General features: G+C 35.2%; 1 protein-coding gene across 1 annotated transcript; it reads right to left on the reverse strand.

Moving 5' to 3' along the window:
- Nucleotides 1-1,988: 1,988 nt before the first annotated feature.
- lrrc71 (leucine rich repeat containing 71) lies at nt 1,989-13,051 on the reverse strand. The gene is made up of 16 exons (XM_053490326.1): nt 12,917-13,051; nt 11,451-11,489; nt 11,243-11,362; nt 10,497-10,616; nt 9,531-9,606; nt 8,893-8,967; nt 7,382-7,450; nt 6,496-6,637; nt 6,229-6,312; nt 5,715-5,798; nt 4,817-4,891; nt 3,873-3,954; nt 2,898-2,977; nt 2,532-2,643; nt 2,366-2,454; nt 1,989-2,254 (listed from the first exon to the last, which is right to left on the reverse strand). Exons 1-16 carry the CDS (start codon nt 12,990-12,992, stop codon nt 2,132-2,134), a joined length of 1,446 nt encoding a protein of 481 aa, XP_053346301.1. The 5' UTR covers nt 12,993-13,051; the 3' UTR covers nt 1,989-2,131.

Genomic DNA, 13,051 nt, shown 5'->3' on the forward strand with positions numbered 1-13,051 from the left:
TGTCCAGTGTGGTGGACACAACATATTGTGAAAATAAAACTTAAAAAAAAAAAAAAAAAACTTGTCAGTATGCGCATTGCCTTTCAAACAATTAGAAAAAGGAAAAATAAAAGTAATTAAAAAAAAATAAAATTCTGGTAGTCAGGAGGATATAAACCACCTAATGACATATTACTTACCACTTAAAACATTATATCAATTACATAGCAACATGTTATCAACCACCTGATACAGTATATGCAAGTACTTAGTAACATGGTTAGCATAGCAACCACCTAGCAGTATCCTAATTATCCATAGGGATAGCATATAAACTTCCTAACAACCAACTAGAAAATATATGGATCACACAGCAACAGATAGCTAATTGAGATAGCTTAGAAAATGCCTATGAACCTCGCAACCATATTAGCAACCATATTAGCCTAGCAACCATATTTATAAATGATATGTTTTGGACACAGGTTAGATATGCTGGCATAGATCTGATTTCTTTGCAATATTAGCACAGGCAACAAGGATAACAGGAGCCGTGTGTTGCCTTGGAGGCGATTTACAAGGAGTGGACTGCAGCTGGGGTCAATGCTTCAAGAGCCAACATGCACAGATGTTATCAGGAAATGTGGTACAACTGTCGCATTCCTAGTGTCAAGCAACTGGATATGCAGTTAATATGATATTAATACATGCTGCTATAGGAAAATAATCCACCACAGTGTGTCATCATAAGACCTGACACAAAGCAGAGGCAATTCTCACAGCTATTCGTGATACAAGCGAACTAATGCGTTTAACAGACATTCTATAAAACAACTAAATGTAATTATTATTATTATTATTATTATTATTATTATTAATAATAATAATAATAACAATACAGTAGTATAAGAAGAATTAAATGTATTGGACCTCACGTTTAAGAGCAACCAATCAACTTTGGACTGAAAGTGACCCTGGACATTGCCTCACACTATCCCACCACTATGTCTTTCATTATTTTTTTTATAACAGCATGCTCCGCTGTGATTTATTCCTCACTTAGGAGGCAGCTACACAACCACATGATGTTGCAGAGCTTCTCAAACTTAATATGCAAAGGTCAGGATCTGATTTCTATTCAAGGTCAAAGGTCCGGAGCCATTGTTGATAAGCAAATGACTTTTATTAAAGACACTTTTAACTTACAAGCAATGTACATTTACATTTGAGAAGGTCAATATATTTAAGCCTAGTGGAAAACAATGCCACTGTTGGACTGCATTCAGATGAATAAACCAAAGCAAATCTAATGTTAAAGCAACTTACATTCATGTGTCAGAAAGATAAGAAAGTGTGAGAAAGATTCAGAATTCCAAGTGAGCAGGTCCAACTTTTAACGCTACAAATTTTACAGGTGTTCTAGAATAAAATTTGAACTACAAGAGGAAAATCTTCATTGAGTGATTTTTCACGTCAAAGCAAACTAAATAAGCTGTGTATTTGTTTCGATGCCTGAATAAACTGATTAAAGAAACTGACCTTAAAGAAAAACAAAATAAGACACTGTAACATTAAAATGACTTTGAAGTAAAAGGTAAAAACGAGTTGAAGTAAAAATGTGTGGAAAAACTGCATTCTCCTCCCTTCCACAGCAGCGTGGCATCTGCCGTTGCTAAGCAACCATGAGCCGTCTTCTCCATGATAACGTTGCAGGATAAAAATGGATTTCCAGCACAGAAAATCCATTGCATTAAGCTCTGCTACCTATTTTATTTGTGGCAAAGAGGGGAAAAACAGATGCTTGAGTGCTTTCCATCCTTTAAGCACAAAGAAAACACAAATTTCAACAGCTGAGCCAGAAAGATGGAAAGGATGAAGCTGATTGGTTGCTTCTTGTTTGTGGATTCTTTTACATGACCTGGGTTGCATTTGTAGGATTTTGAAGTTCTGAAGTTTTTTTTTTTAATCCCAAAAAAGATTTTTTCATCTCGCTGCGGAGTGGACACACATGGAAAACTCAAGTTTGCGACCGTGTCGCTCCCTCTTGTGATCCAGTCAACATTGTAAACCAGTCACAACACAAAGCAGCATTATCCAGTAAAACTATAATTCTGAGATACAATTTTGGGACTTAAAAAATAATCATGCAACGCTATGCTGCTTGTCCATGCTCAGGCTCCACCTGAGCTGAGGCGGTTCTGTTCAGAGGATCCTTAAGCGACATCATTTCCTGTAGTTTCAGGAAGGCCTCACAATCTAGGGGAAAGCTGTTTCTCTAAAAAAAAAAAAAAAAAAAAAAAAGGTTTTAATCCTATTTATTAATAATTGTAAATGGAACATACTGTATAAGGAAAAGTATATATTTATGTATATATATGAACCTCACATTAAGAGAAATATACTGAAGCCCTTCTTTCCCTTGACACTCCAGAGAACGCAGGAACATCTGAAGTGACTGCTGTGTTAGTTTATTGCCTGTATAAATAAGACGGAATGCTGTTAACATACAGGCATCCATGTACAAGTAATGGGAAGACATATTAATAACTGACCTGACAAGTTCAAAAAGAGGAGTGTGGTGTTGCCTGGATAAATCACCTTCCCTCCAATGCTCTGTATATCAGGATTCAGCAAAGGGCTTTGTGTCTCACCCACATCTTCTGCCTTTCATACAAAAAAAAAAAACCCACACACAAAGATTTATTTGAAAAATCATTTTCAGTGTGAAAGGGAACAGAGCTGCAGTGTTTTATTGCCATCAAGAGTCTGATTAGCAGTTACTAAGAGCATCCACGAATTCCTAATAAAATGCCCATTGAGTCTATATCAGGACAACAAACATTTTGCATTAAAAGAGATTAAATGACTGCCATTAATTAAAAGTTTTAATCCCTGAGTAATGTTTTCCACCTTCTTACCTCTTGTTCTTTCATTGAAGAATGCATGTCTTTTGCATCTGATTTTGCACCTCGGCCTTGTGGCATCTTCATATCTGAGGCTGAGATTGACCACAAATTATTATGTAAGATATTTTTCCAAAGCCTAAATGCCAACATACTGTATATTCATCCAGTGTTGACTTTCATTTAGTTCCAAGTTCCAAGTAAATATTAAATTCCAAATATTTCTACGCCAGTGTTATACACTGTTATAAAAAGGGTTTGCCCCCTTCCTTTTTGCATATTTGTCGCATTTAAATAGGCGAGAACATCAAACAAATTTAAATATTACACAAAGATAGCCTGAGTAAATACAAAATATAGTTTTTAAATTATGATTTCATTTATTAAGGGGAAAACCTGTCCAAGCCTGTCTGTCCCTATGTGAAAAAGTAATTGCCCCTCTTACTAAATCTTGATTTTTGGAAAGCTGAGTTAAATTTTACTTGCAACACCCAGGCCTGATAACAGGCAGACCCGTTGATTTAAGAAATCTCTTTACAGAACCTGTCTGGAAAGTGACGTGAAGCACACTAACAGATCTAAAAAGGCAACAAAATCTAAAGAAATTCACAAACAGTAGAGAAACAAAGTAATTGACATGTATCGGTCTGGAAATGTATACTTATCCATTTCTGAGGCTTTGGGACAATGAATTCTGTGTTCTAGCAGTTATTATATTAGGTTTAGGGGGCAATTACTTTTTCACATAGGACCAAGCAGGTTTGGACTGCTCTTTTCTCTTTAATAAATGAAATGCATTTAAAAACTGCATTTTGTATTTACTCAGGTTATCTTTGTGTAATATTAAAATTAGTTTGTGATCCCAAGTCACTAAGTATAACAAATACAGTATGCCAATAAAAATAAAAAAAAATCAGAAATGAGGCAAACACTTTTCTTTACGATACTGTATTTTTAGCAAAAACACAGAAAGGAAGGGTAAGTGTTTACTTTTTTTCTTTTCCACTTTGGGGTCTTCTTTTTTTCCTGTTGCTATCACTGTCTGATGTTTCTCATCCTTCTTGGTGGCATCCTATGAATAAGGAAACATTCTTATCGTCATGTGACATTTCCCCAGTGGTGGCCAAAGTAAACAAGTCCTGGACCTAAGTAAAGTAAATATACTCCAGGTAAAATATTACTAAAATAAAAAGTTGAAGTCCTGCATTTACTGTTCTACTTGAGAAAAAAGTACTCACCTTCAAATTTACTTACTGCATCACAAATACTGAGCTTGAATTAGCCCACTATAGCTCTCTCTCTCTCTCTCAGTTTTAAAAGCTACATACTGTACCACTGTCATTACATAACGCAATGCCATGTACAAATATAGTAAAGTACAAAGTACAGATATTTGTTTTTGGATGTACTGGAGTAAATATATCCAATAATAATCCCACTCAAGAAATGTACAGATACGTGAAATATGTAATTACGAACAGTAACAAAGTAAATGTAACTGGTTACCTTCCACATCTGCATTTCTCCAAACTTTTACGTAAAGGCTAAAACTAATGATATACTATTGCCCTAAACCTGTAGCTTTTCTCATAAACCTACTGTAGATGCATCTATTTTTCAAAATAGAAAAAGTATATTTCGCACCACCTATATTTTGGCCAGAGTATGGAATTTTAGTTTGTAGCCTGTGAGCAATGTTGAAATACATTATCATAATAATTTTTTATAAAAAATTTACCTATGGACTGCTACTTTACATCATTACCTGACTCTGATTTTAAATCTTCATCTTATCTAACAAAAAAAAAAAAAAAAAAAAGTGGTATTGTGAGAATGAGATGAAGAGATGTGAGGAAAAGCAACATCGAGACAGACAAAAAAAGCTATCTAATTTTAAATAATTTGAAACTAGTAATGGCATGTTTGTTTCTTACCAGTTGGTCCTTCCTTTTCAACTCCCTCCTTCTCTCGACAATTTCTTCATGTGTCAGGGCAAATGGGCCTAGCACCTTCAGAGAATGATAGATAAGCTTACGTGGACGAAAATATTATGAACAATATCCACCTTGTTTGTTTCGAAAGTGTGTTCACACACAAGTCAAAATTTCACTTTACAGGATTCTCTTTTCATTTGTGTGTGTGATGCAATGTTTTTTTCTATCAAGCCTTCTACTGAGTTTTCAATGCAGTCACGAAATACTTTAATCATGGAAGAGAGAAGACACTTCTAAAAGAGCTCAAGCTCTGATGGTAAACCCATATAGTCAACCACCAACAGCATGAGCTTATCTGGTCAGATACAGTACTTGCCTATATACTATGTGTGTAACTGGAGAGTTCCAGAGTTGTACGTGGTAAACAAACATGGGTACAATAAAGGAGCAAGATATTACTGTACTTATTATTTTTTTACTCCGTAACGAATATGATTTAAAACAAAACATATTTTAGTTAGAGTAAAATTACAGATTTTAAAAACTACTTTAAAATGTAGAAATACACACACAAAAAAAATCTCAATTAAAGTAACGCGAGTACAGTAAATGTAATTAGTTACTTTCCACCTCTGGTTGCAAGTCACACTTGAAGGATTCAGATAATTAAAAATGTTAAATACTAGACATGTACATTTCCACCCTAAGGCCTCTTAAGGAGTCTTGAGATTTTAAAGACCTTCTAAAGATGACCTGGGGGCTACTCTGCATGAGCACAGGGATCGCACATTGTGATTCGGATAGTGTTTAGCTACTACTTCTGCATTACCATGGGTAGAGAAATCCTCTAAGAGCTCTTATTATGCTATTCATAATCTAAAAGTATAAGAAGGTTCACCTGAGCCAGCTGGGCTGCTCCTACATCGCCTATATGATTGTTGGCCAGAGAAAGATGCAACAAAGTGTGATTGAGACGCAACCCCTGTAAAAAAAAAATGAGACGATGGTTGGCTATGAGGGTGCTAGGCAAGCAGTTAAATGATAGATAATACTGTACTTATCTCCCGCCAACTGTTTTGACATGACATGTATACAGTGCTGTGAAAATGTTTTTTTGTTTGTTTTGCATGGTTTTCACACTTGAATTATTCAGATCATCAAAAAAAATAATATTAGACAAAGATAATCAGAATAAATGCAAAATGCAGTTTAACGCATAGTTTAAAGCAAGTACAGTATATTTCCACCCTAAGACATCTTAAGGAATTCTAGACCTACCTACTGTAGACAACCTGAGCGCTAATGCACAACAATTCACAGTTCAGCTGCTACTTTTGTATCAACATGGATACATAAATCCACTTAAAGCACTAATTATGCTTTTAATAATATAAAAGTGTAAGATGGTTCACCTGAGCCACCTGGGCTGCTCCTACATCGCCTATGTGATTGTTGGCCAGGGAAAGATTTAACAAAGTGTGATTGTGGCACAACCCCTGTAAAAAATTCAATAAAAAATGTGTAATATCATTTGACTATGAGGGTGTTAGGCAAGCGGCTGAATGTTTGCAGAAGAGGACAACATAAAAATGTATTTGCTTTTAATCTTTACTATGCACTTTGTCAATGAATAATATATATTAATATATATAATCAATTACTATTACAATCAATCTCACCTGTGCAATATGAATAGCACCAGCATCACCAATAGCATTAAAGGCCAGACTGAGTGACCGAAGATTCTTGGACAGAGCTAAACCAATCAGACGTGCTCCATCTTCTCCTATGCGATTGTTTCGCAGTGATAAATGAGATATCCTTGGACATATATATATGAATATAAAATGACAGAAACAGAAAAATACTGCACTGTGTTGTGATGGTACAAGCACAATTTCTTAATGTTATAAATGTTACCATATACAGTAAGCAATTTAACAATATCATCAAATTTTAATATGGGGGGAAAAAAAGGTATCCAAACCTGCCTGGCCCTACAGTACGTGAAAAAGTAATTGCCCCTAAACCTATTAAGTGGTTGTGCCACCCTTATATAATAACTGGCAATGAGTCCTTCACATGGCTGTGGAGCAATTATGGCCCACTCTTCTTTGCAGAATTGTTTTAATTCAGCCACAATGGAGGATTTTCAGCATGAATGGCCTGTTTAAGGACCTAAATCAGATTTAAGCATGCAGCCACTAAAGTGCAGGGAGGGTTGCATCAGTTAAGGACGTAGAGCAGCCGAAAGACCAACAACAACTTAAGTAACGTAACTAAATTACACATTTTTGCTTGTAATGTGGTAAACCATAACATTCACGTAACATTGCTCATATCAGCTTAAGAGACTTACATGATGACATGATGAGAATTCAATTCAACTGATAAAATCACAAAATGAGAATTTGAATGAAACTATAATTCACACACTTTTTTAAATAGCAGAGGTGATCTGAATGGATGTCACAACGTCTTCATACATAACAATACATTATATATTTATTTAAAGTGTCACTAACATACTAAAATTCATACACCATCATCAAGAAAGACACTTACATACTGTCCTCTCCCATGAGAATATGGTAACTATTTTCTGGAATAGGGGTTCCCTCTAAAATAACTCTCCTGCCACAGACAGAGTAAGAACATACAGGTTTAGTTATATGTGTAAAATATAAAGAATGTAGTACGGGAAAATTACGATGTGAAAAATACAAATATTTAATATAAATTTAAAGAAGAGATTATGCTCAGTTGATATTCCTCGACAATTAACCTTGGTTCTTCAGTAATAGATGTATTTCTGTTTGCCTAAAGCAACAAAATTTCAGTCTGAAATCCACGACGATAAAAGTTTTACCCTCCGAAAGTATTGGAATTTTATGACCAATTCTATTGTTTGAATACACCTATGATGAAACAACAGATCATAATTTCAGATTTCATATCCAGATATTTACATCTTAATGTGTCGAACATTTCAGAACATGGCACCTTTTTCATGAACCCACCCATTTTGCTAGTGATCATGTGACTGATTGGTGTTACACAGGCGTTGTTGGGGCCGTTTAGAAGCAGTTTAAAAGTGACAACTTAAGGACACAAAAGTTCTGAAGAACCAGTATTCATTTATCGTATATACCGGTTATTCTGTAAAGGGCCGTGGGGGGCCTGGAGCCTGCACTTAGACTTTGGGGGCTGAGAGTGGAACACCCTGGCGAGGGTGGCAATCCATCGCAGGGCACACATACACACTCGCACATCGCCCACTCATTCACACACTACAGGCAACATGGGATCGCCAAGTCATCCTCATCTGTGTGTCCAAGGACTGTGGGAGGAACCCAGAGGAAACCCAGCAAGCATGGGAAGAAAATGCAAACTCCATGCATATAGACCAATGGCAGGAATTGAACATCTACCAAAGTGATGGAAATGCCAAAGAGTGCAAAGAGAACAGATCTGCTTATGATCCAGAAGGTACAAGCTGATGGGTGAAAGCTCAGCAGAGGTAGTGTCATGGCTTGGGTTTGCATGCCTGCTTCTGAACCAGAATCACTGATCTTTATTGATGACAGAATTCATGGTGAAGCAGCAGAATGCATCCTACAGAATCATTCTGTTTAAAGAGAAACATACTGAAATGGTTTTTAAATGACGCAGTCCATCAGCACAGCATTAAAGCATTTTAAAAAATTGTGAAGAGTGCAGCACGTTTGGTGATGTCAGTGGGACACCAGGTTAATGCAGGTATCACAAGCGAGAGCTGTGGAATCAAATATAAAGTATTAATTGCTTATTCCAATACTTTTGCTCACCCAAATATGGAGTTGTTTGTCACAAAAGGTAACAAGTGGCTTGCCACAGCTGGATGTAAATATAAGGAAATAAAAGCTACAATTCTGATCTATTATCTCATATTAATCTTCAGTGTATAGCAATAACAATAAAAATTGTTAAACTGTATATTATAAGGCTTTTATGAATGTAATCATTAAAAGATCCAAGAATCAGCTGAATTAAGCTTAACTTCCAGCAGCACACATACAGCCGAGTGCTTTACTCACCTGAGCTTTGAGCACATAGAAATAGTGTTCTTCAAGGAGGTCAAAATGGAATCAGTCAATCCCACCCGCCACATCCTGTAGCATGAATAGAGCATGATACTGTAGTTAATGCATTTTATTTGTTTTTTGCTTGATTGGTATTTTCTTTGTTAGAAATGAACCAATAAGTTCCCAGACCTATTTCTCCTTTATGAGAAAATTATGAGGGATATAACATAGACCAAATAGACCACATGGGACACGTTTTAACATATGTCTCATGGCATTTTTCCCTGACATTATTAGGGTCAAAAGCCTGATGATGTCATGGGTACACAAAGTCACAGATTGTCACATGACTGGACCAGAATCTTCATTAAATATCACGCAGGGACTTTAGGAGTTAAAGTCCAGGAGAAAGCTAAATGAGGAACTTTCCTAAACACTCAAATGGTTTGTAACGCCTGGGTCAACGTGGGTTCTTGTGTGTTCAGTCAACCCAGTTTAGAAGAACTGGATAATCATGGTAATGTACTGTATACAAGTAATAAAAATCTATAAACTTTCTATAAAAAAACCCTTGAATAAAAACATTTAAGTCAATTGTAGATCTATCACCTTTCTGTCATCAGTTAATCTGTCTGAATGTCCTGACTTACTGTAGGGTCTGTAGATTACTGAGGGATGGTAACATCTTACTCAGCACTTGAGCAATCACCTCATCCACCCTCCATCCTAAACAAGATCACATCAGAGATCACAGAAATTGCTTTTTTTAAAGATTGTCCTCACATACTATTTGCAAGATTCCTAATTTTAAGAGCTGCCAAATCATTGGTCATGTTTCTTTTAATCAGGATTAGGGTAAGGGTTATATATGATTTATTTTGCTTAACCATAAGAAATGTTACTTTGGTATGTGCTATAGTTTTCGATTGTATAGTACATACTATTATATATGATAGCATTACTGTGGTTCTTCAGACATTACCATGGTACGTACAATATAACTTTATAGAGAACCAGGGTAGGTACAGTGGCACTTCACTGGGTACTGTGGTGGTACCATGGTGTGTACCCACAATGCTTTGGTAAGTACTATGGAACTTATTGAGAACCACAATGGCTACAAAAGTTCAGCTGGCATCTAATATGGCATGTTCGCACATACTGAATAAAATATGTATCATATCAGATATGTTCGGACATACGACCTGTATGGTATAGTACAAGCAGTACTAAAATATGTATAACATGGTGTACATGTACACAGTAACATTCTACGTTACATGGTAGAAGCATATATTATACTACTGTATATTACATGTACTGTTGTACCAAAGTATGTACCACTGTAAAACCCTCCATCGTACTATATCAGCAAATAAGCAAACATACCATGTTATAATTTCTTATTGTATGTGAATCTAGTATATAGAAATAATGATATATAAAAATGTTATTAGTACAATACAGTTTCATGTGTTCAGATTGTACCTTTTACACTACATTCTAATATCAGAATTTAATGAGGCCCTTCTTACGGATGATGCAATGATTATTTTACGATGGCATACCTGTTTATTACAGAGTTTGGTATAAATGTATAATAGTAATTGCCTCACCAGATATCCGGATTCTTTTAACGCTACGAGCGTCCTCGTTCTCCTTTTCTATTTGAAGGCAGGGTTTAGGGGACCACGTCACCGTACAGCCTTCAGACAGAATCTGCTCCTGGCTACTGTCTAAACAGAAAACCATGGGTTGTCATTTTAACAGACAAATTTAATTGTATATCTGCAAAGTGTAGAATTTATTTTGAAACCTAATCTAATCCTCCTAATCAGTACCAGGAGTAAAAGAGTAGTAAGTGGAGTAACTGAATCTGTTGAAGTGGTGGTGATGTAGGCCTATTTCTAGTGACTATCTCAACTTCAAATTTGGTGTCTGAACGTCTTATAAATGCGAACGAGCAAATATATTAGTATACACAATATTAATATTTTCTTACAATGTAATTTCAGTTTCAAGAATTCCTTTTTTTTTCAGCATTGTGGTAAAAAAAATTTTTGGGTCTTATTCTTCCTTGCAAACTGTCTTTAATTCCAGATTTTAATTCCAATCAGCCTTGATATGCCTTAACTTTCTTTAGGTCCACCTGTGCCAAATCATTTATGAGCTCCCCCTCTGATAACTGCAGGATTTAAGGTGGAGGATTTTTGGTGATTCTCCCCAATTTCCAACAGGATTTGAGTCAGGAGGAAGATAAGCCTTGCCTTCTACTTTAAAACCGAGCATCATCCAGCTCTTTGTACTTAGACTTTTGAGTTGTAATGTTCTTATTTCACAGAGAGATGAGGAACGTTTATACCCTTTGCTCTTTCTGCTGAATGTGCTATTAGTGGTCTCACATCAGGGACTTTCTTCAGGCCAAGTATAGCACACAGCTCTGGGAAATCCACTTCCACATTGCCTGTGCACTGGTAGTCATCTGTGAACAGAAAATAACATTTTAAAAGTTTAACAGTTGATCCCAGAGCAATATATATATAAAAATATGCAAATGGTCGTCCACCTACCTATGCTCTGGACGGGGCATTTTTCTTGGATATTTGGCACTGAATAATGACAAGAGACATAATAAGACAGCAAGTAGTGAGAAGAAACCACTGTTTTTGCTGATGTCAAACAGATTTTCAGGTTTTTAACAGATCTATTCACATCTTAAAGTGTAGTAATAAATCATGAGGTCCATTTTGCTGTTTTAACCATCCCGTCTTAAAAAAAGACAACGCTCTGCTCATTTTAACAGTGATATATTTTAATTAATCTGTCATGTGACAACATTCTTCACGAAATACTCAAACTCCTAAAGTGGAAACACATGCTATCGCTATATATATATATATATATATATATATATATATATATATATATATATATATATATATATACTAGTGCTGTCAATCGATTAAAAAAATTTAACTAATTAATCGCACATTTTTTTGCAATTAATCGCGATCAATCACAATTAAAAGACTGAAACTTTTTGGATATGTAAATGTAAATAATTAATGTAAACTCAAGACAATGAAACTATTTAAATTCAAATATGATTGTTTATTGGAATTTTTGTTTAACTTGTAACACAGATTTTCTCATATAAACAACATACCTGCAATAAACCATCAATAATCTCCAAATTAACTGTTGGCTTGAAAGCCATATTTATTACAGAAATAAAAACACAGGTATTTGTGTCATTTGAATTTCAAAACAATCAATGCAATTTACATTGGCGAGGCCCTGTAGAGATTGTTTAGGTGGGGTGTTTTGCTTTTAAGTGATAAGACGAATTACTTCTGTGGTATTTAAATTCGGCTTTGCAAAATGTACAGATTACTTTTGTTTTATCCACAGAACCATCCGGGAGAGTTTTATACTGAAACTTTTCGTCTAAAAGTCCTTCCTTGGTCTTATCCATACTTCTTTGCACGTTGAACACACGTCGGCCACAACAGGAAATAAAAAAAACTGCAACCGCGTTAATTGCGTTAAATTTTTTTAATGCGTTAAATATTTCAAATTAATCGCATGCATTAACGCACTAATTTTGACAGCACTAATATATACATATTATTTCGCCTCAAAAAATATAATTCAGTTTATGTGAATAGAGTGTTTAACTATGTATATTCCATTTTTTTTATTACAGGTATTAATTTATACATTTATCAATTTGCCCCTTATTTGAAAATATTCTTTTTATGTCAAGTATGAAAAAACTCCAATTATGAAAATGTACATTTATTTCTGGTCCTGTTTAGATTTACTTATCAAAAGATGTGGACTTTTAGTTTCTTGTATGTGAGTATCTCGTTCCCTACATCAGTAAGTCATGGCCACAACATACTATCTCGTTCCAGCTTATTTCTAGCTTTAACCTTTTAACCATTCCTGCAAACTCTTTTCCTATCTACGACATATAAATCTAGATAAAACAGATTACAGTGAGGTGGATAAATTAAATATAAACTTTTCCAACCTGCAGGCTGTACAGGCTCTTCTTCGACTACTGAATGTCCTTTCTCCTTGCTGCCTTTTTCCGGACGTTTTTTCATTGCTTTTTTTTATATATATGACTTTTGCCTATCATTTAAATAAAACTAATAACCATTAT

Source organism: Clarias gariepinus, chromosome 28 (genome assembly GCF_024256425.1).
Source record: "Clarias gariepinus isolate MV-2021 ecotype Netherlands chromosome 28, CGAR_prim_01v2, whole genome shotgun sequence".
NCBI classification, from domain to species: Eukaryota; Metazoa; Chordata; class Actinopteri; order Siluriformes; family Clariidae; genus Clarias; species Clarias gariepinus.